At 44.7% G+C, this 26129-nt stretch overlaps 2 protein-coding genes and 1 long non-coding RNA gene across 4 annotated transcripts in view; 1 reads left to right on the top strand and 2 right to left on the bottom strand.

Moving 5' to 3' along the window:
• Nucleotides 1-1419: 1419 nt before the first annotated feature.
• LOC102994523 (F-box and leucine-rich protein 22) lies at nt 1420-5862 on the bottom strand. The gene is made up of 2 exons (XM_024128675.3): nt 5511-5862; nt 1420-2474 (listed from the first exon to the last, which is right to left on the bottom strand). Exons 1-2 carry the CDS (start codon nt 5843-5845, stop codon nt 2129-2131), a joined length of 681 nt encoding a protein of 226 aa, XP_023984443.1. The 5' UTR covers nt 5846-5862; the 3' UTR covers nt 1420-2128.
• Nucleotides 2377-25374, top strand: LOC129392529 (uncharacterized). The gene is made up of 2 exons (XR_008618571.1): nt 2377-2464; nt 23116-25374. It is a non-coding gene; the product is annotated as an uncharacterized lncRNA (long non-coding RNA).
• USP3 (ubiquitin specific peptidase 3) overlaps nt 8542-26129 on the bottom strand; it is an 81827-nt gene continuing 64239 nt past the window's right edge. For both annotated transcript variants that reach the window (XM_028494905.2, XM_007111004.4), the window contains 4 exons: nt 14975-15093; nt 13658-13771; nt 13424-13491; nt 8542-12125 (listed from right to left, as the gene is read on the bottom strand). In XM_028494905.2, coding sequence (XP_028350706.1) covers nt 11960-12125; nt 13424-13491; nt 13658-13771; nt 14975-15093 — 467 coding nt within the window. In that variant the 3' untranslated portion in view covers nt 8542-11959. The remainder of the gene's footprint in view (nt 12126-13423; nt 13492-13657; nt 13772-14974; nt 15094-26129) is intronic.

The following is a 26129-nucleotide window of genomic DNA, read 5'->3' as shown; positions in this document are numbered from 1 at the left end:
TGTTCTTACATGGACTGCTCTAGGCAGGAGGCTGTGACTATGAAGGGAGTCTCACCCATGGCTAAGCCTCTGTGGGGTTGACAGGTCAAATACAGGATGTATTTGGGACAGACACCAAAAAAATTATTCTGTCTATCTGAAATTCAAATTTAGCTGGGCCTTTTAAATTTTTATTTGCTAATATCCGGCAGTCCTAGACTGGGGCAAGTCACACAACCTGTCAAAGGGTTCTGGTTTGCTCATTTGAAACTTAGGCTAAAACGCTCTCTCCTTCAGGTACCGTGAAGATTAGTGAGTTTCTAATAAGGAAACCATTATCACCACCCCTACTTCTGGAGCCTGGCTTGGTCAGCTAACCCAGAGCTGAGCATCCTAACTCTTCTTCCTCAGCCGCATTGCACAGGTCTTGGGGTTTGCTTGCTAGGGGCAAATCGGAAGGGTAAGCTGATTGCTGAATCTAGAAACCTCTTCCTGGAGCCTGACCTTGAAAATGAAGGCCCAGCTGGACCCACCCAGCACTTAATGGCTGCCAGGGAGGACAGCTGCTTGAATCACAGGGACAGCTGAAGCCAAGTTCGTCCTCTGCCGAAGCAGCTCCAGGACCCGTGAGGCTAAGAGGAGGATTGGTGCCCGTTTCCCCCAGGATTTTATCCATCTTCTGGGGACTGCGCAGTGGGCAATGGTCAGGCCTCTCAAGATGGCTGTTCTCTTGCTCTCTGTACATCCCCTGCCTGACCAGTGCCTGTTTCACCTAAACCTTACACACGACTGATCTTCCTTTGTTCTTGTCCCAGGCCCCAGCTGAGGCTGTTCTTATCAAAGGGGTTGTGAGGGGCAATGCCATTCCATTGGTTTCCCTTGTAACTAATGAGCTCACCTGACATCAATTCCCCTATAACTGGTAATCTCCCCTCCCCCCCAACCAAGCACAGACTGCCACCATGTCCTGCCCACCATCAGCTGCACACAGTGGGGCGTCACTCCAGGACCTTGCTTCAGACATGTAAGATCCCTCCATCCATTAAACCATTGACGTCTCTGCTGCTGACTCTGGGCTCTTTCTTCAGTCTTAAAGCTGGACAAGTGCAGGCCTTGTAGGCCTGTGGCGTGCAGCCCATCAACGGGAGTAGGCATCAAGAGCCCCTTTCACAAAGAAGAAACACCTGGCCTCAGGTGGTTAAAGGGCCTTGATCTCAGCTGGTGATGGGAGGAGCCAGGGTGTGACTATCACCCACCACTCCACCATTCTCCCTCCTTTCCCCACTTACCCAAAGTTTTCCCCGTGTACCTAGAACCAGGAGGCTGCAGGATGGCTGGGAGCCCTTCCTTTGGTGGCTAAAGATGGGGCACCGGTGACTAAAGCCCTGAAGTTGAACTCCAGGCGTGCGCCCACGTTCAGCAAATATAGCAGGTAAAAATTTAACTTTGCATTGCCTTTTAATGGCTTCGTTAACCAAGGATTTAACCAGGTCTGCTGCTTTTGTTTTTATGTCTTTACTTTGGGTTTTTCCAATGATTGTTTCCCTTTATGATGGGAGAACGGTAGAAAATAAGGATAACCATCGTTTATGAAAGAATCACAGCAACAAGTGAATTTTCTAGAATCGCGTTTGCAGTCACTGCTAGGAATGCATCTGCCAGATGAAAGGCTAGCGGGCTGGAGTGGGCGCGGAGCAAAGCCTCTAGATAACCCGTTCGATGGCTCTCTAGCGCCCTGCGCCCGGGGTGCCTCCCCTCCTCCCGCTGGTGCAGCACGGAGACGCGCCCCCGGGTAGCTCCGAGCGGCCACGCCTCCCCATGGCTGTTATTTAGACCACCCCCCTCACCAACTGCAACCTCAGCCGGGGAGTATGGACTAAGGGCTCCCGCGCAGCGCCAGGCGGAGAACCGGGTGCTTAGGGGAGACAGGGAAGGGTGCTGTGTTTAGTGAGAAACACCCGAGTGTTTGCCAAGCATCTGGCCATCAAATCTTGCACTCAGCCAATGTATAAAATCGTAATGTGGGGGAGGCGCTCGTATCCCCATCTTGGCTGAGGATGTGGCGGCTGTCTAGGGGCTGTTATTCAGTGCACGCCACTCCTCCCGCCCGGAGGCCCAGGGCCGGTGTCCCAGCCACGGCCCGGCTGGCCTAGCGCAGAAGCTGCTTGCGGAGGGCAGCGCCAGGCGAACGCAGGCCGCGTGGGGGCTGATCGGGGATCATGGCCGCGCTGTGCTCGGCGCGCAGCGTCAGGCGCGGGCACGCGGCGCGCAGACAGCGCAGGCCGGCCGCGCTCACGTTGCGGCAGAAGTCCACGTGCAGCGTCTGCAGCGCCCGCCCGTGCGCCGCCACGGCCGTCAGCGTGCGGTTGGTGACGCGCGCGCAGTTCTCCAGGCGCAGCGCGCGCAGGCGCGGGCAGGAGCGCAGGAGACGCGCCAGGCAGTCGTCGGTGACGTGGCCGCAGCCCGACAGCGTGACGGATGCCAGGTTGGGGCACCTAAGGAGAGAACGGGGTGACCGCGGGCCGGGGCCGAGGAGGGTGCGGTTAGCGTGCTAGCGTGCGGCCCCGGTCACGCCCCTTAGCTCCCTGGTTGGTCCCCGTGCCAACTCTGGGAGACCGGGCAGGCCCTCCCGCTTATTATAGAGGAGGAACGGGCCCAGAGAGTTTCGGCCACTTAACCGAGGTGACACGCCGGGATCTGAACCGGGGCTTCTGTCCCGTGTCCCCTGTTCTTTCTGCCACTCCACCCCACCTTACTTTAATCTGCCTGGGCTCTTAGTCCCAGGAGCCCAAGCCCCAGTCCTGCTGTGGACATAGGCGATGCTGGTTCCAAGGAGGGTCGGCTATAGTTTCTTTGGTTCTTTCAGACTTGTTGCCTTGGGTGGGGGTGAGGAAAGCGGTGCCGGGTGACCGCTCCAGTCTAGATTCAAGCTGAGGCCCTGATGCTTCTGGCAGGACGGTGCAGGGAGGAAGGGTTTCCCGTGGGGTGGCTTAGAGTCAGGCCCATTCCAACCCGTGAGGCCATCGGGGCACGCCTCTTGAGTATTCGCTCTGAGTTCTAGAGCCCTGGTTTCAGCTCAGTTGACTGAGGCAGGTACTGCATCTCCAGTGGGATGCCAGCCTGTCACAGGCCAGGATCCGGAGGTAGCTAGACCCAGGCCTGAGGTGGGTACAGTCAGGGACACAGGTAGCTTGTCCAGAAAGCTTTGGTGGGGGGGGCCTCTCTGCCCCAACCTTACCAGCACCTGCTGGGGGAAAAGATCTTGAGCAAAGTTGGACTTGGCTTATTTGCGCCATGACCTTGATTAAGTCACTCGCTGAGCCTTAATTTACCTGGGGGTGTGTGTTGGGGGTGGGTGGCGGGGAGGGAATAATGCCTACCAGTGAGGTTGTTGTGATGATTAAGCGAGATTTGGGGTGTCTGGAACCTGTACAGGACCTTCTGTAGGCTATCATAACCCATGTTTCCTGGAAGCAAGCAGGACCAGACCGCTTCCAGTCCAGAAGGACCTGTCTCAGGGGTGCAGGCCTTGGCTTCCTGTAGCCAGAGGGAGCTGGAGTCGGGCCACAGGGGCCCTCTCCCCATCAGCCTCCCCCGTTGCCCCTTGCCTGCACCTGCCTGGGCCAGCTCAGCCCCCTTGTCCCTGAACAAGGAGGTGAGGAACTAAAACAGACTGGGCATGGCCACATCCACACACCGAGTGCATCCTGTCTTCCCAAGTCCACACAACTTCCTAAGTCTTCATATCAACCTTCCACCCCCAATTTCATGAATGAGGAAATTGGCTCAGGGAGCTCAAGTGACTTGCCTCTGACATATTTGCTGTCTGACCCAGGACAAATATCCGAACCTTGCTGGGCCACCTCCTTATCTGTCAGGCAGAGAAACTGTTACTTTCAGGGTGGTGGTAAGGATTAGGTAGGTGTTTAAGCCCCAGGGCTGTTAAATGATCCCTTCCTCTAAGAACCTTTAAAATAATCCTGATGCAGGAAGAAACCAGAGAAAGAAAAAGCCAGCTCCTTCCCTGCCCAGCCATCCTCAGCTTTTCTCTCACAACCCCTCTCCCCAGCTGATTGCCAGATCTAGATTTGGTGCATACTTATCAATACCTACTATGTGCCAGTGCTACTGTGTCATTTAATCCTTGCAGCCTGTGAGATAAGGTAGTTTATCCCATTTTACAGATAAAGAAATGAGGTTGAAAGTGTTTAAATATTTGGGCTGGGGTCACATGGTTGCACAGTAGCAGAACTGGGGGACTCAGCCCCGAGCCCTTTGCTTTTTTGGTGACACTGAAGACCCTTGCTGTACCTAGATAGTGGCCTTGGAGGTCCAGTCCACACCTTGCTGGTTTGGGGGATTAAACCTGGTTTCCCTACAACAAGAATGCAGCAGATTCGGGGCAAGCTTTTCACCCCATACATATCGCCCTCCCGTCTGATTTCTGGGCCTTGTTAAACTCATCAAAATGTCATGGTCCCATCAGGGACCAGCCCCAAGTCCATCTTCTGTTTTCTTCTCTTGCCTTAAAAACAAAAAAGAAAGAAAGGTGGGACAAGGCCACTACACTATTTCCTTCCATTCCTTGTTGGGCTGCCAGAATATAGCAGCTGTTAGACTTGGGTGGCAGCAAGCTGACTGAACCTAGTTTGTTAGTAAACAAGGGGGTGTCTTTCCTCAAAGGCGGGACAGGACTGGTAAAGTCTCAGTGAGAGTCTGTTCTTACATGGACTGCTCTAGGCAGGAGGCTGTGACTATGAAGGGAGTCTCACCCATGGCTAAGCCTCTGTGGGGTTGACAGGTCAAATACAGGATGTATTTGGGACAGACACCAAAAAAATTATTCTGTCTATCTGAAATTCAAATTTAGCTGGGCCTTTTAAATTTTTATTTGCTAATATCCGGCAGTCCTAGACTGGGGCAAGTCACACAACCTGTCAAAGGGTTCTGGTTTGCTCATTTGAAACTTAGGCTAAAACGCTCTCTCCTTCAGGTACCGTGAAGATTAGTGAGTTTCTAATAAGGAAACCATTATCACCACCCCTACTTCTGGAGCCTGGCTTGGTCAGCTAACCCAGAGCTGAGCATCCTAACTCTTCTTCCTCAGCCGCATTGCACAGGTCTTGGGGTTTGCTTGCTAGGGGCAAATCGGAAGGGTAAGCTGATTGCTGAATCTAGAAACCTCTTCCTGGAGCCTGACCTTGAAAATGAAGGCCCAGCTGGACCCACCCAGCACTTAATGGCTGCCAGGGAGGACAGCTGCTTGAATCACAGGGACAGCTGAAGCCAAGTTCGTCCTCTGCCGAAGCAGCTCCAGGACCCGTGAGGCTAAGAGGAGGATTGGTGCCCGTTTCCCCCAGGATTTTATCCATCTTCTGGGGACTGCGCAGTGGGCAGGCCTGGAGGGTCTGCCTTGGCCCTAGTCTGAGGCTCCCTGAAGCAAAGCCATCTTGCTCTTGTAATTTGCTCTTCCCTGACCCCCGGAAGCCTCCCAGAGCTCTGGATGCCAGCGCTGCTCGGAGGCGGCCTACCTGTCGCACACCTGGAGGAGGAAATCACTGACTAGGCTCTCGTGCCGGCTGCAGATGCTCCTCTGGAGGGCGCTCTTGAGCCAGTCCTCGATGCTGCACACCTGCACGCGGCTGGAGTGCCAGCAGATGGAGAGGCTCCTGAGCGCTGGGCTCAGGAGGAAGTTGTCCTTCTTGAGCTCTGTGAGGGAACGAAAGTGCAGCAGGGGCCAGAGTGCGGGGTCCTCAAACACGTCCTGGAGCTGGGAGCAGGTCCTGGCAAGGTTCTTCCTGCTGTCCTTGTCCAGAAAGGAGAAGAGGTGTAGCAGGCACTCGCGGTTGAGCTGGGTGATGTGCATGGTGCACAGCAACCGCAGCGAGTGGCTGGAGCCCAGGGACCTGGCCTACCTCCTGCTGCTCCTCCCCGGCTCTGGGCTGGTGGACATATATGGTTGAGGAATGGTGTTTATTTTTGGCCAACAACTGGTGCTGCTGCTCTGAAGAGGGGGGAAGCCCAGACCCAGACATACGTGCAGCAGTCCGTGGCTCAGCTTATGTTCCGAGGAATTGAAAATCCTGGCAGAAAAGCAGCATATTGAAGTTAAATAGCTTCCTTAAAAGGGATTTCTTTCCTTTTAGCTGACCATGGTGTTAGGTGGAGAGCTCTTTTGGCATTTTCATTTGTGGTGCTGGCTAGACCACCTCTGTCTGGGCTTGCAGTCTCTACTCACTGGGAGGGACTCTAATTGTAAATAGTATCTGTTTTTGTTTCCTAGGACATGAATACGAGTCTTTTGCTCTACTCTTAGTAGGAAGAAGCCTGCTGTCTATGAAGAGCTAAGGGTGAGGGTTTTGTGCTCAGAGGTGTAAGCAGAAGCCATGGGTGACGCCTTTCTCTGTTATTTTGTTAGGTAGTGATGGTTTCCAGGCCAGGCTGACCTGCCTTCAGATCCTGCCACTCTCCTCCAGGCAAAGGGATTTCTTTGGTCTCCCAGTTGGCTGTATTTTTACCCTGAGCTTTTTCATAAAAGATTTGTCTTAAGTAGCTTATCTCTCCAAGGTTCTTCTGTGTGTGTCACGTTTTAAACTTAAGTTTACTTGGCTTTACATTTTTCCAGATACGTGTCCCGCTGTATCTAGTCTGTATTTCCCAAAATGTCAGGATGGATGAGGTAGCTCTTAATACAAAACTGCTTGAAACAATTTTAAGTTGAAGTATTTTACTCTTTTGCCCTTTAAGCCAGCCACACACCATCCTCCTTGTGAGTGATGCTTTTAGTTCCTGGAATTAAGCTGCTAGGCAGGTTGCCTGGAGGTTGTTCATTAAGTTCTCCCTTCCTAAAGTAACTGAGATTTCTCAGTCCATGGATCCATTTTCTAATACTGCTTCACTCCCACTCATTCACCAGACCCTACCGCATTTCCCCTCCGGTGAACTCCTAGGTCTGTGTACTGGTTGGTTGGTTGGTTTGTGGGCTACAGTAGTGAGATGAGGAACCATTTTTCCTCTTCTGGACCAGGGAACACCACCTCAGTGGTTACCTTTGTCCCTTTTCCCACATAATTAGAATGGGAAGGAATGGGAATACTTTGTTTCCACTTGCGTGGAGTAACAGATGAGGCAGATATGGCGGACCCTCTTCGGGAACTAAGGCTCGATCAGACCTGGTGCAGCTTTGCCTGTAAAAGCAGAATGCAGCCTAGAGGAGAAAGCAGGCATTCTAGCCAGCTCCCTGGCTCTGAGGAGCCAGTCTTCGTGGTTCCCTGTGCCTCAGGTACCCCACCACTGCCAAGGTAAAGCGGAAGGGGTGACTTTTCTTAAAAACAGCATGAACCAATAAACAGCCCAAAGGAAGATGTGTTTCTCAAGGAAAGGTTAACTAGGAACTTCTCATATTTCAAGCTAATCATTTTAATTGTTCAAATTACAGCTGATAGCCAGAGTCCCTCTTTGGGCTCTAGCTACACTCACCCACTGAAACGGTACTGCTGCACCAGAGGTGGATTTACTAGAAAGCCTTATTATCCCCACTTGCCCTCCCAAATCCTTTCCAAACCGGTACTTTTTAGAGGGCTGATCCCTGGAAGTAGTTGGTTCTTTCACCTTCCTAAAAGGCAGAGCCGTGTTAAGTGTGCTGGCCACAGGGGAGAGTCGTTGTGGTTCCTCGTGGCTTCCAAGCTGCACTCCCGCAGCTTTGCTCGGACAGCGAAAGGTGGGCAGGGTGAACGTTCAGAGCCTAGCCTCCTTGCTGCTCTTCCCGTGGGGTTGTAGGGAGCGCCCCAGGATGCAGGGTGGGTCCCTGTGCACGCCTGCCTGCAGGGAGGGATCTGGCTTACGGCCTGGCTGTTGTGACAGCAGCTCCTCCCAGCTCCTCCCTTTCTGCCCTGTGGAGCTCAGCTCCGTGGCTGCAGCAGTAGCCGCTATGGCCTCTGACCAGCACAGCTGCCAAAAGGAGACGTGTGACATGGGAACTGGAGGCAAAACCATTTGGGCTGCAGGCGCCTTTGTCTTCAGTTTCAGAAGACTGATAGAAACAGGCAAATAAGTAACAGAAAAACGATGGGTGTGGACACAGGGTGGGTCTTGGTTTTTTTTGCTTGTTTGCAGGGGACATGGGGGCAGAGAGTGGTGTAAAGCAGAATATGTATTTTTTAACAATGGCACTTGTTTGCCTGTTTGGCTTTAAAAGGCGAGATCCTTTGCTCGGAGCCCCAAACCTAGTTCCTCAGAGTAGAGCCTGGCTCCGAAGGAGTCAAGCGGACCTCATTTTTATAAAATCAGTGTCACAAGGAAAGACAGGATGAAGTCACTCAGTGCGGGTGAGCTCCCTCAGGACCTGAATGCAGGCACTAGAGGATCAATCCCACCACCCCCACTGCCCGTCCAGGTCACTCCGTCTGGGCCCATGTGCACCAGCAGCCCCAGATGGTGAGGGGTCTGTAAAAACCTATTACTACTACCAGTTGACTGACTCTAACGGCCTGTAGCTTGAGCTAAGTACATCATCACTTACTATGCTCCACTGAAAGGTGTTCAGAAATAATAGTCAAAAGGAAAGAGACCAGATCTTTAATGATACTTTCCATAAAACAGTTCAGGTTGGTGAAGCAGAAAAGGGATGTGATTACAACTTAAATGAAATCAGTCACTTGCACAGTTAATCCTCTCAGCATCATACAGACTAGGTTTTAGTGGAAATGATTACGTCACACACAACCAACACTCACAGAGGGCAGTCTGGAGTCCGTCACAGTCAGACCTGAGGGGGAAGGTACTGCACCCAGTGAGGTGATGCACAGACCTTGGACCACAGCATGATGCCACCCACGCCCACCCCTTCCTGTGCTATGGGCACCTTCCGGCGGCCATACGCTCATCCCTTGGGACCCATGCCCTGGATGCAGGAACGGACTTTGCTCAGGAGCTTCTCCAGGGCCTGTGTGGAGAGGCCACTTCAGCAACCGGGGGGATGTGAGTAAGTTTAGGGGACGGTGGAGGTGGAAGTGGGATAAGTATATCTAAATAGACTTATGTACATACACTAAACCAATGAAGAAGAGGTTTGGCTTTAAGAAATAAATATGTCCCCAACCCCAGAAACCAAGCTGCTGAGCAGGTTCCACAGGTGAGATACACATTTAACACTTAACCAGGGCCCATATACTTTACTGGTTTTATTCTATTACATTTGTCATCACTAGACACTGAGTAGAATACAGTGGATAAGCAAAAGTTTCTCCACCATGGAGAGAGATTTGTGTTGCCACAAACTGTTTCTGTCACCCACCTCTGTGGGAGGACTTCTGAGAAAGTTTTCTTGTTCCGAGGAGCCCTGTGACTCGGCGTGAGGCCCTGCCTCAGCACTGCTCTCTGAGTGAGAAGCCACAAACATGCTAGAGACAACACGGCACAAGGGAAGAGCCCCGAAGAGCACGAAGTCAGCTTTTGAAATAGACGTGATAAAGCTGCACAGTTAAATTTTCAAAATACAGATAGGCACATTTACATCACTGGTGTTCAAGTGCACAGTTCACATGGATCCAATCACTTTTCCAAAGAACCTTCATGATATCCTTCAAACATGTCTGCTGAAGTAAAATCAAGAAATAAAAACACTACAGAATTCAGAGAGGAGATGCGTTCATTTCCTAAGCCAACAGTGTTGGCTGTGTGAGGACCACTTTCCCCAACAAAGTAGTCTAGTCTGTTGTAAGTTCCATTTGGTATAAAGGCCACTTTCCTCCATCAACACTGCCCGAGGCTTTCTTGCTTGAGTTTATAACTGCTGCCTGTCCAGAGACTAATGATTTAAGTGCAAATGTTAGAAGTTACAGCTGTGTACCTTCTAAACAAAAGAGCCTGGATTCATAGGAGCGAGATCAAGGGAGATGCACGTTTCAAGTTCAATGACGTGGTGTTAATGCACTGATATAGTAGATCAAATTATGTGGAACTCATTTTTGTAGATCAAAAACAGTCTAATAGAATTTCACATGGCTCGACCTGTATAATTTAACATTGTGAACTGTTTTAAATACATGTTTCCCTTTTAATTCTAGGCTCTCTGTTTCTAAGTTGTAAGACTTAAACACGATGGCAGAGCTTTTTTCTCTGGAGTGAAAGTGCAGACCAGTGCTGTCTGAGAGGGTTCTGCACACAGGTGGAACTGTCCCAGACCTGGGTGGTCCTGTGCCACACGTGGCTGCTGAGCATTTGAAATGTGGCCAGTGTGACTGGAGAACTTAATTTTTAATTTATTTTTAATTAACATTTAACTAACCATATGTGGCCAGTGACTGCTGTATTGGACAGTACAAGTTTAGACGTAATTTGCTCCCAGTTAAAGTATATAGCAGATGTGTTCTGCTCTGAGAAAATGTGGGATTTATCCGGTTAATGTTAAAGTGGAAATGGAGCACATCTGCAACTGCAAATATCCGACCTAGGAGGAAAGCCACCCAACTTTCTTTTACATTCATACACTTAAATTATCTGGACTATTTTTTTCTTTTAACAGAAAAACAAGAATAGCAAAAAGTCCGGTTGGCTGGCTTAACATGAAGTACATTCTGCCCCTTGTAACAACTTGTAGAGAATAGGGAAGGGAGGAAAATAATGATTGGGACAAGGAATGAACATGAAAATGTGCATGGTCCTATCCCACAGGCCTAGCTGGAGCTCCTTCCTTTTCTCTCACTAATTTGCACATCATGCCACCAGCACCCCAAGATCCACAGGCTGGCTTGGAGCACTTGCAGAAAGCACAGTTAACTTTTATTAGATGGGATTCTGGTTCCAGATTTCAGTTTGAGTTAAATCTAAATAGTGCTGGTGCCTATTTTTCTTGAAAATTTTAAAACAGACTACTAACCTCAAGAATAGAAACTCCACTATTCAAAGTGAAAATATTTTCAATTGCTCTGCTATGAGGATAGGCCAGTGAGAATTGTTAAAACTTAGACTAGTAAAGAAAGACTTTAGTTTCCTTCTGTGGAAGCAGACCCCACAGTATTACCCGACGTTTAGGTGATGGTCAGAATCAACTCTGGAGGGTAGCATCTCAACCTCAGGTGACCAAGTAAGAAGTAAGACTACAGTGGACATGCAGTTAATCCCAGTGCTACAACTAACGGGGAATTAGGTGCTGACTCAAAAAGGCGTTCGAACAGAAGCTATGGTTTCATGGCAGTGGATAAATAACACCTGGATAACATGTAGCCAAGTCATGGAATTTTTTAAACACTTAAGTGTATTTGGCCTTACTGGGAGTTTTCAGTACCCCTATCTCTATGAAAATACCCCAAAACCAAAAAAAAAAAAAAGGTAATTCTTGAATTTGCAATATAGTTACAACTGAACCAACAAATTTAGTTAGTTAGTGCTGATTAAACAGCAGCTTTGAGAGATACGAAGAGCAGCAATTACCTGGTCTACTTAATGATGCCCTTTCAGTTATCTTTTACAAGCAAAAAGAATGATTACTGAGCAGTCACTGAAATCTTGTGGGCCACAAATTACGTGCACACATGATCCTTGATTTTGAGCCAACCTGATCTCCGTTAACAGCTGTGAGAAGGCAGCAGGTGGTTACGTTGCTCTTCACGATCAGGAACATCTCTTCCTTTCAGCATGTGAGAGTAACAATGCATTGATGTAAATGTGCCTCAAAGTGAGACCTGAACATTAATATAAAAAAGTCAAATAGAACTAAGTTCTTGAAACTACATATAAAAACTGAATTATTACAACTAAAGCAGCAAATCAAAATATCTGCTGAGGTTTTCTGGTAGAACTAAAAAAAAAAATTAGTTGGTGCCCATGTTCAGTAAGTCACTACCATTGACAAAATAAAACTAAACCCAAAATAGGAAACTGAAAAGTGCATAATGAAATTAAATCTTGGATCAAGTATTTATGGAAAATTGGAAATGTTTGTCCGGTATAGTTGACGAATAATGATTTGGAGGAGGTATTAAAGTTTATCCGACCCAGCTTTGGCCTGGCGTTCCACATAAAAAAGGATGTAGGCCTTGGCCTTCACAACGGTGTCTTCATCAGTCAGTGTTACAGTACTGTCATTGAAATGGAACCAGCGACCTTCATGAGTTGCATATGCTGTGTAATGTCCAGAACCGACCCTGTAAGGAAAGGTCAAATGATCAAAGAAAAAGACTACAGAAATCACAAAAGAATCTATGCAACCATATAAATTACTAGGTAGACAATAAATTTTAATAAGTACTGTAGTTAGAGAATAAATCCTAGAGGCTTATAATTTAAGATGGTTGCTTGGGCTCATGTGTTTATCTTCTCAAAACTCACTGAAATGACAAGGAATATATTGACACTGGAAAACAGGGTAGAGTGCCATGGACTGACCAGAAATTGAGGATTTTTTAGGACACACACAGCAGTGTTTACATGGTACTGGATTAACAGAGAAACCAAACAGTGAAGGAGCTCTCAACCTAACAAGAAGAGGTCAAAGCCTATGGAAACATGGAAAACTGAGGACCAGATTTCCTATCAAAGTCTTGGAAGAAACCTGAGCATAAGACAGAAATCTGCCTCCAGGGAAGCACTTTCCCTCCTACTTTGGCCATCAAAGGCTTTTCTCTCTCAGCATGACCCACCCACTCACACATGGAGCCCCAGAGTCAGTCCTCCCGGGTAGGAGAAAGCCTGTAGATAGAATAGAGACCTTCATAAACTGCTAGAAAAACCCTTACAACATTTCCATGAGCTGAAGACTTCAGACTAAGAGTGCCCCTGTCAACTACCAAAGAGAAACGCATGTAATTTCTTAAGTCCAAAGAAAAAAACAAATGAGAATCAGACACGTAGTGGACTTGTCATTTATAACTATGAATGGTGAAGTCAGTGGAGCAATGTTTACAAAGTTCAGAGGGAAAAGGATTTTCAACATGGATAGCGGTTTGCCAAGTCTGAAGGTAAAACTGCCATTCTCAAGCAGACCAGAAATAAGGTATATACCCCTAATACAGACTTTCAGGGGGAAAAAGTAATCGAGAATGCCATTTAACAAAACAAGAAATGCACCTTTAAAGTAGATGACATGAAGTAAAGTTATTCTAAATAATCCCCTATTGCCGCCCATTTAAATATCAATTGGCCAAGGAAATCAACAGCTTTGGAGTAAAGACTACTCAGGATTTTGTGGACAATAGACTGGTTCCGAATGCTGGGCTCAAATGAACCCTTCTCCATTTTGGTTTCATGCACCTTCTCTTCATGCTTTGCAACATCCTCAGGAATATTCTTTCCCACCAAGATTGAAGGAAAGTTCTACTTCACCCATTTTAATGAATCTGAATCTACTGTATAGGGAGTCTGGGGAGAGTTATCGGGAGTGGTACAAAATTGTGGGTCATTCACTCTGTATTCCCAGCCCTGAGAAGCCTGCTGGCATACTCACCCGGAACCATGGTGCACCACCACAGCAGCAAGGTCATAGAGGCAGTTCTCTGGGCCGCTGTTCTCAGGCTACAGAACAAGGGAGAAGGTACCCCAGGGCTGAGTTAGGAGCAGTGGTCAATGACATCAGCATCTCCCTACCTCAGTGACCTCTACCCTCTACCCTCTCTTTGTGAAGACTTAATTTTACTGAAGAGCCATCTTTTCACCAGGCTAACAAAGGTAATTACCTTACCTCTAGTAAGTAGCATTTCATGTCTAGGCCTCTCAGGGGAAATTCTACATATGTATCAACTTTGTTTCTTAAATATGCTGTCCAATGAAATCTTTTCAAATGTAAGCATAGCACCTGGATGAGAGATAAAGACAAAAATTATAAAATATTATAAAATTATAAAAATATTACCTTTCAATCAAAATTAGCTACTTGGTACTGATGTCTCTTAAATAATATTTTAGGTGGCCTACCAGTTTTTCTTTTGATTCTTGATATTAGTTTCTTCCATGAATACCTTATTGTGGTACTGTGATTTATAACAGTATGTTTTTAGTCTTTGTCTCCTTTCCTGGCAAAGAGCTTCTAAAAGCCTTGAAATTTTCTAAGTGAGGAGAGCCATGAAGGTGTCTTTTTATGTTAATGAGGTATGGGCGCTGGTTGCCAAGAGAACCAATCAAGAGATGAGAGAGTTGGAAGTTTCAGTCCCAACCCCCCTGACCCCCAAGAGGGGAGGGGGACTGGAGTTTGAATGATCAGCAGTGGCCAGTGATTTAATCAGTCAGCCTGTGTAATGAAGCCCAAAAGGACAGGGTTTGGAGAGCTTCTACGTTGGGGAACCAGAGCTCTTCCACGTGCCACCATGCAGGGCCCCCAACTCCATGAGGGCAGAAGCTCCTTTGTGCAGGACTTTGCCCTTTGTATCTCTTCATCTGGTTGTTGATTTGTATCCTTTAACATCCTTTGTCTTAAATTGGTAACCTAGTGAGCAAACGGGTTTCCTGTGTTCTGTGAGCTGCTCTAGCAAATTAATAGAACCCAAGGGAGGGGGTCATGGGAACCTCTGATTTATAACTAGTTGGTCACAAGTAGGGGTAACAATGTGCACTGGTGTCTGAAGTCCAGGGAAAGGGTCATAGGAACCCTCAATCTGTAGTTTGTAGTTGAGAAGCATAACGCACAAAGTAACAACCTGGGCTTGTGATTGGTGTCTGATGTGGAGGGTGATCTTGTGGGACTGAGCCCTTACCCTGTGGAATCTGATGCTATCTCTGGGTAGATAGTGTCGGAATTGAGTTCAATTGTAGGACACCCATGGTGTCAGAGAAGTGCTTTTTAGTGGTGTGGTGGGAAAAAAACCCCACACATTGTAAATAGTGATTAGGACACATTTACTTATGAATTCTTAAAGGGTGTATTTAGTTTTACTGAAAACCTTAGAGACCAAATGCAGAACAGATTATATAAGTATAAAGTTAGAAAAATAATTTGTCTTCCAGTCAGTCATAAGCATTTTTTCCCTCAAAATTGCATTATAATTTGAACCTCAACACTTACCTTGGGTAGTTTCTGAATCCAAAACTTTTTAGTGGACTTTTGTTTCTTCTTGCACTTGTGGCACATATATAACTCTGTCTCATCAAGTTCTTCTAAGTCGGTAAAACTGCGAAGACAATCTAAAACCAAATTGATTTTGGCAGCATTAAAACAGGATGTCTTTTATAGAGGCAGTGTACTGTAGGAAGAAAAGATTATGAACTTCGAAGCTGAACAACTCAGGTTCAGATCTCAGCTTTATTAGCTATATGACCTTAGAAGAGTCAGCCTTTCTCAGTTGCAAAATGGAGACCAAAAAAAAAAGTCTACATTGAAGGACTGGTGAGGAAGAGAAATAACATGTATAATGTGCCTGGCATCATGTCTAATAATCTGATGATGATCAATTCATGACAGATGGTATCACTGTAGTTGGGTTTACTATTATTAGTAAAAGAATTAATCTGGATAATTCTGATAAAAATGGTTCCCTAATGAAATCAAGGTTCAAAGAGCAATTTTCTCTCAGTATCTTACATAACAAAGGACAAAGCCCCAAGTTCATAAAAATGTCAAGTTTACCTCAAACATTTTCAGTCATAACTTAATAAACACACATTACAGAAGGCTGCATTACTGACCTTCCTATTATATCTCCAGTGAATCCTTTGCTTCACACACTACTCAGAATCCCCTAGATAAACCACAGCTATATATTTTTCTTTTAAAGATTTAACCGTGTAATATGGCATTTGGTAAACTTTGGCCCCAAGCCAAATCCAGCCACCTGGTTTTGTAAATAAAATTTGGAACATAACCACACCCACTCATTTATATACTCTGTGGCCGCTTTTACACTACAACAGCAGAACTGAGTAGCTGTGACGTAGACCTTATTTGCTGTAAAGCCTAAAAACATTACCACCTGGCCCTTTATAGAAAAAGTTTGCCAAATCTTGGCAAAATTAGTAATATATTCAGAAGTCCATGTATCAATAAAATGTACGTATTGTTCTGTGAGAATAAATATATTTTTTTAGAGAAAAATATGAATGCCTATGTACTCACCACTCCAGTAAGGAAATGGACTCTCTCTAGTACTTGAGGAGCCAGACTTTATGTGAATGGCATCCCCTAGAGCTGTTCAGGGGGTAGCCTGTGCGGCAGCCCTGTTAAGAGCTTCCTGAGTGCCTCATCCCAGTCAGCCCTCCCCCAACCCCAGAAGTAGTCATTATCCTGACCTCCATTTAATCATTTCTTGGCTTGTCTTTATATTCCATATATATGCATTTATGTATCTTTACACAATATACTGTTTGGTTTGAGAAGTTGGGTCGCAAGCACAAACCTAGCGTATAAGGAGAGGCAACACTCTCGCTGTGCTCAGAGTCTTCAAGTCATAGTCAGCCTTGGCACTAGAGAGAGTGTGAGAAAGAGCCCGTTCAGGGGAGTTAGTGGGGCAAGAGCTAGCAGGGATTAGATGTGGGGGGAGTTAGTGGGGCAAGACCTAGCAGGGATTAGATGTGGGCCGGGTTCTGCACAGGCCAGCACGTAGCCAGAGGCCCATGTCCTCTCTTCTTTTTTTAAGCATACCTTTTAAAGCATAACATATTATATTAGCTTCAGGTGTATAATATAATGATTCAATAGTTGTATATATTGTAAAATGATCACAATAAATCTAGTTACCTTTAGTCACCATATATGTTTCAAATTTTTTTCTTCTGACGAGGACTTTTAAGATTTACCCTCTTAGTGACTTCCAAATATGCAATACAGTATAAACTATAGTTAGCATGCTATACATTACATCCCTGTGACTTTATAAGTGCAAGTTTGTACCTTTTGACCCCCTTCACCCATTTTACCCACCCTCCACCCCAATTCTGGCACCCATCAATCTGTTCTCTTTATCTATGAGCTTTTGTTTTTTAGATTCCATACATAAGTGAGATCATATGGTATTTGTCTTTCTCTGCCTGACTTATTGCACTTAGCACAATGCCCTCAAGATCCATCCATGTTGTCCCAAATGGCAAGATTTCATTCTTTTTTTTTTTTCTTTCTTTTTGGCTGCGTCGGTCTTCATTGCTGCACGCGGGCTTTTCTCTAGTTGCAGCGAGCAGAGGCTACTCTTCATTGTGGTGCGCGGGTTTCTCATTGTGGCGGCTTCTCTTGTGGAGCACAGGCTCTAGGTGCGCAGGCTTCAGTAGTTGCAGCACGTGGGCTCAGTAGTTGTGGCTCTCAGGCTCTAGAGCACAGGCTCACTAGTTGTGGTACACAGGCTTAGCTGCTTTGCAGCATGTGGGATCTTCCCGGACCAGGGATCGAACCCCGTGTCCCCTACATTGGCAGGTGGATTCATAACCACTGCACCACCAGGGCAGTCCTGAGATTTCATTCTTTCTAAGGGCTGAATTATATTCCATTGTGCATGTGAGTCAGTGAGTGTGTGAGTGTATGTGTGTGTATGTATCACATTTTCTTTACCCATTCACCCATCAGTGGACACTTAGGTTGTTTCCATATCTCGGCTATTGTAAATAATGCTGCAGTGAACATGAGGGTGCATATATCTTTTGAAATTAGTGTTTTTGTTTTCTTTGGATAAATACCCAGAAGTGGAATTGCTGGATCATATGGTAGTTCTATTTTTAATTTTGTAAGGAACCTCCATACTGTTTTCCATAGTGGCTGCACCAATTTACAATCCCACTAACAGTGTATGAGGGTTCCCTTTTCTCTACATCCTCCTCAGCACTTATTTGTTGTCTTCTTGATGACAGCCATTCTTACAGGTGTGAGGTGGTATTTCATTGTGGTTTTGATTTTTATTTCCCTGATAATGATGTTGAGCATCTTTTCATATACCTGTTGGCCCTCTCTATGTCTTCTTGGAAAAATGTCTATTCAGATCTTCTGTCCATTCCTTCAGCTGACTCTTTTTAAAAAAAAATTTATTATTTTATTTATTTATTTTTGGCTGCGTTGGTGCGTTGGGTCTTCGTTGCTGTGTGCGGGCTTTCTTTATTTGCGGCGAGCGGGGGCTACTCTTCATTGCGATGAGTGGGCTTCTCATTGCGGTGTCTTCTCATTGCAGTTGCAGAGCACAGGCTATAGGTGCATGGGCTTTAGTAGTTGTGGCATGTGGGCTCAGCAGTTGTGGCTCATGGGCTCTAGAACGCAGGCTCAGTAGTTGTGGTGCACGGGCTTAGCTGCTTCACGTCATGTGGGATCTTCCCAGACCAGGGCTCAAACCCATGTCCCCTGCATTGGCAGCTGGATTCTTAACCACTGCGCCACCAGGGAAGCCCCCTTCAGCTGACTCTTGAACAACGCAGGTTTAAACTATGCAGGTCCACTCATACAGATATTTTTTAGTAGTAAATACTACAGTACTACATGGTCTGTGGTTGGTTGAATCCATGGATGCAGAAGAACTGTGGACATGAAGGGCTGACTATAAATTATACATGGACTAACCGCCTCATTGCTCAAGGGTCGACTGCAGATTGTTTTTTTCTGCTATTGAGTTGTGCAAGTGTTTTACATATTTTGGATATTAACCCCTTATCAGATATATGATGCAAATTCAGTAGGTTGCTTTTTCATTTTGTTGATGATTTCCTTTGCTGTGCAGAAGCTTTTTACTTTAATGTAGTCCCACTTGTTTGTTTTTGTTTTTGTTGCCTTTGCTTTTGGAGTCAGATCCAGAAAATCTTCACCAAGACTAAGGTCAAGGAACTTACTGTGTATGTTTTCTTCTAGAGATTTTAGGGTTTCAGGTCTTACGTTCAATTCTTTAATCCATTTTGAGTTAATTTGTGTGTAACATAGTGGTCCAGTTTCATTCTTTTACATATGGCTGTCTGGTTTTCCAAACACCGTTTATTGAAGAGATGGTCCGGTCCTTTCCCCATTGCATATTCTTGGCTCCTTTGTCAAATTAACTGACCATGTATGCATGGTTTATTTCTGGGTTCTCTATTCTGTTCCACTGATCTATGTGTCTGTGTTTGTGCCAATACGATACTGTTTTGATGACTGTAACTTTGTAGTATAGTTTGAAATCAGGGAGCATAATATTTCCAGCTTTGTTCTTTTCTTCTCTAGATTGCTTTGGCTGTTCGGGGTCATTTGTGTTTCCATACAAATTTTAGAATTATTTGTTCTAGTTCTGTGAATAATGACATTGGTATTTTCGTAGGGATTGTACTGAATCTGTAGATTGTCTTGGGTATTATGGTCATTTTAACCATTGATTCTTCCAATCTGTGAGCACAGTATATCTTTCTATCTGTTCGTGTCATCTTCAATTTCTTTTGTCACTGTCTTGTAGTTTTCCAAGTACACATCTTTTATTTTATTTTAATTAATTTTTATTGGAGTATGGTTGCTTTACAATGTTGTGTTAGCCTCCACTGCACAACAAAATGAATCAGCCATACACATGCAGATATCCCCTCCCTTTTGGACGTCCCTCCCATTTAGGTTACCACAGTGCATTAGGTAGAGTTCCCTGTGCTATACAGTATGTTCCCATCACTTATCTATTTTATACATAATATCAATGATGTATATGCCAGTACACGTCTTTTACATCCTTGGTTGGATTTATTTCTAAGTATTTTATTCTTTTTGATGCGGTTGTAAATGGTATTGTTTTCTTAATTTCTCTTTCTGATAGTTCGTTATTAACATATAGAAATGCAACGGGTTTTTGTATGTTCATTTTGTATCCTGCAACTTTACTGAATTTGTTTAATTCTAACAGTTTTTTGGTGGAGTCTTTGGCATTTTCTATATATAATATGTCATTTGCAAATAGTGACAGTTTCACATCTTCCTTTCTGATTTGAATGCCCTTATTTCTTTTTCTTGCCTAACTGCTCTGGCTAGGTCTTCCAATACTATGTTGAATTAAAGTGACATAAGTGGGCATTCTTGTCTTGTTCCTGATATTCGAAGAAAAGATTTCAGCTTTTCACCATTGAGTATGATGTTAGCTGTGGACCTGACATATATGGCCTTTATTATGTTGAGGTGTATTCCCTCTATACCCACTTTGAGAGTTTTTAGCATAAATGGATGTTGAATTTTCTCGAATCTTTTTCTGCATGTATAGAGATGATCATATGATTTTTATGCTTCATTTTTGTAAATGTGGTATAACACATTGATCGACTTTGCAGATGTTGAACCATCCTTGCATCCCTGAAATAAATCCTACTTAATCATTGGTATATGATCCTTTTAATGTATTGTTGAATTGGGTGTGCTAATATTTTTTTGAGGTTTTCTGTGTGTATGTTCATCAGCGATACCGGCCTGTAACTTTCTTTTTTTGTGGTGTCCTTGTCTGACTTTGGTATCAGGTAATGCTGGCCTTATGAGTTTGGAAGTGTTCCCTCCTCTTCTGTTTATTGGAAGTTTGAGAAGGATTGTATTCTTCTTTGAATGTTTGGTTGCATTCACCAGTAAAGCTGTCTGGTCCTGGACTACTGTTTGTTGGGAGGCTTTGATTACTGGTTCAATTTCCTTACTAGTAATCAGTCTGTTCACATTTCCTATTTCTTCATGATTCAGTCTTGGTAGGTTGTATGTTTCTAGGAATTTATTCATTTCTTCTATATTGTCCAATTTGTTGGCATATAATTGTTCCTAGTAGCCTCTTATGATCCTTTGTATATCTGTGGTATCAGTTGTAATGTCTCCTCTTTCACTTCTGATTTTATCTGAGTCCTTTTTTTAAATAGTTTTTAATATGTGCTTTTACTTATTTATTTGGCCATGCCACGTGGCATGTGGGATCTTAGTTCCCCAACCAGGGATTGAACCATGCCCCCTGCAGTGGAAGCACAAAATCCCAACCACTGGACTGCCAGGGAATTCCCAGTCCTCTCTTTTTTGCTTGGTAAATCATAACAAAAGGTTTGGCAACTTAGTTTATCTTTTCAGAGAATCAGCTCTTAGATTTATTGATCTTTTCTGTTGCCTTTTTTGTCTCTAATTCATTTATTTCTACTCTGATCATTGTTATTTCCTTCCTTTTAGTAACTTTGGATATCATTTGTTCTTTTTCTAGTTACTTGAGGTGTAAAGTTAGGTTCTTTATTCGAGATTTTTCTTGTTTCTTGAGGTAAGCATTTATTGCTGTGAACTTCCCTCTTACAACTGCCTTTGCTGCGTCACATAAGTTTGGTATGTTGTATTTCCCTTTACATTTGTCTGAAGGTATGTTTGATTTCTCTTTTGATTTCTTCTTTGACCTACTGGTTGTTCAGTAGCAAGTTGTTTTCATCTCCACGTTTGTCATTTTTCTAATTTTCTTCTTGTAGTTGACTTCTACTTTCATACCATCATGGCTGGGAAAGATGTTTGATATGATTTCAGTCTTCTTAAAATTATTAAGACTTGTTTTGGGAATTCCCTAGTGGTCCAGTGGTTAGGACTCCATGCTTTCACTGCCAAGGACCCAGTTTCAATCCCTGGTCTGGGAACTAAGATCTCATGAGCCACACGGTATGACCAAAAAAAAAGACTTGTTTTGTGGCCTTACATATGATCTACCTGGGGAATATTCCATGTGCACTTGAGAAGAATGTGTATTCTGTTGCTTTTGTATGGAATGTTGTGTATATATCTGTTAAGGCTATCTGATCTAATGTGTCATTTAAGGCCAGTGTTTCCTGATGGATTTTCTCTCTGGATGATCTATGCATTGATGTAACTGGGGCATTAAAGTCCCCACTATTTATTGTATTGCTGTCTATTTCTCACTTTAAGTCGGTTAATATTTGCTTTATATAGTTAGGTGCTCCTATATTGGGTGCCTAAATATTTACAAATGTTACATCCTCTTGTTGTATTGACCCCTTTATCATTATATAATGCCCATCTTTGTGTCTTATTACAGTCTTTGTTTTAAAATCCATTTTGTCTGACATACCTATCCTAGGTTTGTTTTGGTTTCCATTTGCATGGAATATATTTTTCCATCCCTCTACTTTCACTCTTTGTGTCCTTATATCTGCAGTGAGTCTCTTGTAAGCAGCATATAGATGGGTCTTGTTTTTTTAACCCATTCAGCTGCTCTGTCTCTTGATTGGAGAATTTAGTGTATTTAAAGTAATGTACCTACTGCCATTTTGTTAATTGTTTTCTGGCTGTTTTGTAGTTCCTCTCTGTTCCTTTCTTCTCTTGCTCTCTTCCTTTGTGGTTTGATGATTTTCTTTAGTGGTATGCTTAAATTCCTTTCTCATTATCTTTTGTGTATTTAATGTAGGTTTTTACATTGTGGTTACCATGAGGCTTACATATTATATTTTAGACTTACAACTTATATTTATAACAGTCTATTTTAAGTTGATAACAAGTTCAAACGCATTCTAAAGCTCCATTTTCCTCCTGCCCACATTTTATGTTTTTGATATCACCTTTTTTTTTTTTTTTTTTTTTTTTTTTGTGGTACACGGGCCTCTCACTGTTGTGGCCTCTCGCGTTGCAGAGCACAGGCTCCGGACGCACAGGCTTCACGGCCATGGCTCACGGGCCGAGCCGCTCCGCAGCATGTGCAATCTTCCCGGACCGGGGCACGAACCCGTGTCCCCTGTATCGGCAGGTGGATTCTCAACCACTGTGCCACCAGGGAAGCCCTCACATTTTTTTTTTAAAACATCTTTATTAGAGTATAATTAATGTCACATCTTTTTATCTTAGCTCTTAATTATTGTATAGTTGTTTTACTACTTCTGTCTTTTAACCTTCATACTAGCTTTCTAAGTGATTAATCCACTACTTTTACTATCTATATTTACCTTTAATGGTTAAAATTTATACTTTATGTTTTTGTTACTAATTAGTGCCCTTTATTTTCAGCTCAAAGAAGTCTCTCTAACACTTCTTGCAAGGTCACTTTAGTGGTGACGAACTCCTTTAGCTTTTGCCTGTCTGCAAAACTCTATCTCTTCTTCAATTCTGAATGATAAATTTACCAGCTAGAATATTCCTGTTGGAAGTTCTTTTCCTTCAGCACTTTGAATATATTGTGCTACTCCCTTCTGGCCTGCAAAGTTTCTGCTGAAAGATTAAGATTCTCTGTTTTTAACTTTTGACACTTTAATTATATGTCCTGATGTGAGTTTTCTATCTCTTTGTTGAAGTTCTCACTGTTGTTCATCCATTCTTCTCCTGAGATGGTGAGCATCTTTATGACCATTATTTTGAACTCCTTATCAGGTAAATTACTTATCTCTGTTTAATTAAGGTTTTTTTCTGAGGTTTTATCTTGTTCTTTCATTTGGAACATAGTGCTCTGTTTCTTCATTTTGCTCGACTCTATGCATTAGATACAACAGCCACCTCTCCCAGTCTTGAAGGAGTGGACTTTGTGTAGGAGATGAACCATATTGCTCAACCATGCCCTAGCTCTTGGTTGTCTCTCAAAGCTTTGTGATTGTCTAAGCAGCCGCCTATTTTATTTTTAATAGTTCCCAGTAGTTGAAGGTGTGTCAAGACCTGTCAGTGTCCCAAAGGGAAGAATCTCAGGCAGCAGCTTTTAAAGTATGCAAATATATACAGGCCTATGGGACTGCAAGCATAAGTTTCACTAGCCACCAGAGCTGGAGGTGTCCCTCCCACCAGAGTCAAAAAATTGGGGTCCAGACGAGGGTATAAACTCCTTTCTGGGAGATACCAGTGAGCTGTGGCAAGGCAGAGGGAGAGTGCAAAGATGACCTCCCTGGCCTGTGTTGCCTGAGAGTACCTCTATAAGCCCCTAGGTGTGTGCCAAACCAGAAGCCTGCCTCTCAAGCCAAAGCTCCAGGATAAGTAAATTGGCCTCTTTTGCAGGAAGACTTGGGGTTTTAGTCTGCTGTTTGTGCAGTGCCCTAGAGGTAGTAGCCTACCAAGCACTATCTTCAATGGTTAGAGTCCTGTGGGACCCAGGAACACAAGTCCCTCCCCTCTGGCCTCCAGAGACAGGCAATCAAGGGGCATCCCATGGGCTGCGGTCACAAAAAATGGGGCACCAGACATGTCTAAGAGCTCGCCTTCAGGATATACTGGAACTATACATGGCCGAAGGACCCATCCTCCAGGTTCTCTGGAAAGGATTATAGTCAGCCCTTAGGTGTGTGTGTCTAATTAGAAGCCTACCCCTCAGGCTACAGCTATGATGATAAGCATATAGGCCTCTTACAGAGAAAGGCTGAGCTCCTAGGTCTGTTGCTTCTTTCTGTGCCTGGAGAGTGATAGCTGTTTAAGAGCTCTTTCTCCATTGGTTATAGTCCTCTGGGACCTGTGAGCATAAGCCCTGCTGGCCACCAGAGCCAGGTGACATAAAGGTGTCCCCTGACAGCAGCTACAAAAATCCGAGTGCCAGACAAGGGTATAAGCTCCTTTCTGGAAGATACTGGTGAGCTAGAGCAAGGCTCTAGGCTTGCTAGAACACAAAGGTTGCATCTGCTGGCCTCCACTCCCTGAGAGCAACTCTGTAGGCCCCTAGAACTGCACCAGACCAGAAGCCTGCCCCTCAGGCCAAAGCTCCTGGACAAGCAAAGTCTCAGAAAGACTGGGTACGTTTGTCTGTTTTCTATGCAATGCTGTGGGGATGGCAGTCTGCCAAGAACTGTGTCTCCATTGTTATAGTCTCATGGGATGCAGGAATGAATGTAAGCCCCTTGGGCCTCCAGAACCATGTGATAAAGGGGTATCCCCTGATGGGAGCTGCCAAAACTGGGGCACCGGATGCATGTGAAAGTTCCCCTTCAGGAGATGTTGGTGCTCTGGAGCATGGCAGAGGACAGCCTGAAGATGGTGCCTGCTGTCTGGAGCAAAACAGAAAAGGAGTGTAAAGATGGCACCAACCCAAAGCAGAACACACACACAAACAAAATGTGGCACCTGCAGGTTTTACCAAGGCAAAGGGAGAGCATGAAGATGGCACCTACCAGCCTCCATCCCTGAAGGGTATCTCAGCAGGCCCCTGCCCCTCAGGCTGATGCTTTAAGGTTAGCAAATAAGCCTCACATAAAGTCTCGGTGCTTTTCAAAGGTCTGCTTCTGCATGGGACCCTAAAGTGAGTGAGTCTGTGCACAAGCCCTTTAAGAGCCATTTCTAAGTCTCGTGGGTCTGGTGGATGCAAGCCCTGCTGGTTTTCAAAGCTGTTTTGAGGCCTCACCTCTCAAGTGCAGGTTTTAAAAGTTGGAGTGCCTAGTGAAGGGAGAAGCTCTGGGTTTTGAGTTCCCTCCCTATGTGGGTTGCTGCCCTGGGTGTGGGCTTATGGTGAGATTGTGTCTCAGCCTCTCCTACCCACTACAATGTGGTTCCCTTCTTACTTGCCCAATGTGCAGGAGTCACTGTTAGTTTTTAGGGTTTTTTTCAGAGCAAATTGTTCCATATGTAACTGTAGATTTGGTGTGTCCATGGAAGGAGTTAAGCTCAGGATCTTCCTATGTCACGTCTTGAGCTGGAATCCCCATGCATTCTTTTTTTTTCTTCTTCTTCTTCTTTTTTTTAAATTGAAGTATAGTCGATTTGCAATGTTGTGTTAATTTCTGCTGTACAGGAAAGTGATTCAGTTATATGTATATGTACATTCTTTTTACATTCTCTTCCATTATGGTTTATCATATGATATTGAATATAGTTCTCTGTGCTATACAGTAGGACCTTATTATTTATCCATTCTATATATAAAAGGTTACATCTGCTGACCCCAACCTCCCAATCCATCCCTCCCCCAACCCTCTCCCCCTTGGCAACCCCAAGTCTGTTCTCTATGTCCATGAGTCTGTTTCTGTTTTATACATAGGTTCACTTGTGTCATATTTTAGATTCCACATACGAGTGATATCATATGGTATTTGTCGTTCTCTTTCTGACTGACTTCATTTAATATGATAGTCTCTAGTTGCATCCATGTTGCTGCAAATGGCATTATTTTGTTCTTTTTTATGACTGGGTAGTATTCCATTGTGTATATGTACCACATCTTTCTTATCCATTCATCTGTCGATGGACATTTAGGTTGTTTCCACATCTTGGCTGTTGTGAACAGTGCTGCCATAGGGGTGCATGTATCTTGTTGGATTAGAGTTTGGTATGGATATGTGTTTTTTTTTTTTTGAGCCTTTCCCAACCTCCAGGGGAAATGACCCTTCCCTCTTAACCTTGT

This window comes from Physeter macrocephalus, chromosome 11, assembly GCF_002837175.3.
Source record: "Physeter macrocephalus isolate SW-GA chromosome 11, ASM283717v5, whole genome shotgun sequence".
Taxonomy (NCBI): Eukaryota; Metazoa; Chordata; class Mammalia; order Artiodactyla; family Physeteridae; genus Physeter; species Physeter macrocephalus.
Note: the sequence above shows the minus strand (reverse complement) of the source record. Positions and strands in the feature narration are given on the sequence as shown.

What these genes read in the sequence shown, in the direction of transcription:
- LOC102994523 (XM_024128675.3), bottom strand. Translation starts at nt 5,845, where the DNA reads ATGCACATCACCCAGCTCAACCGCGAGTGCCTGCTACACCTCTTCTCC. An exon ending in CTCCTCCAGGTGTGCGACAG is followed by an intron (nt 2,475 to 5,510) that starts GTAGGCCGCCTC and finishes TTCTCTCCTTAG; the next exon opens with GTGCCCCAACCTGGCATCCG.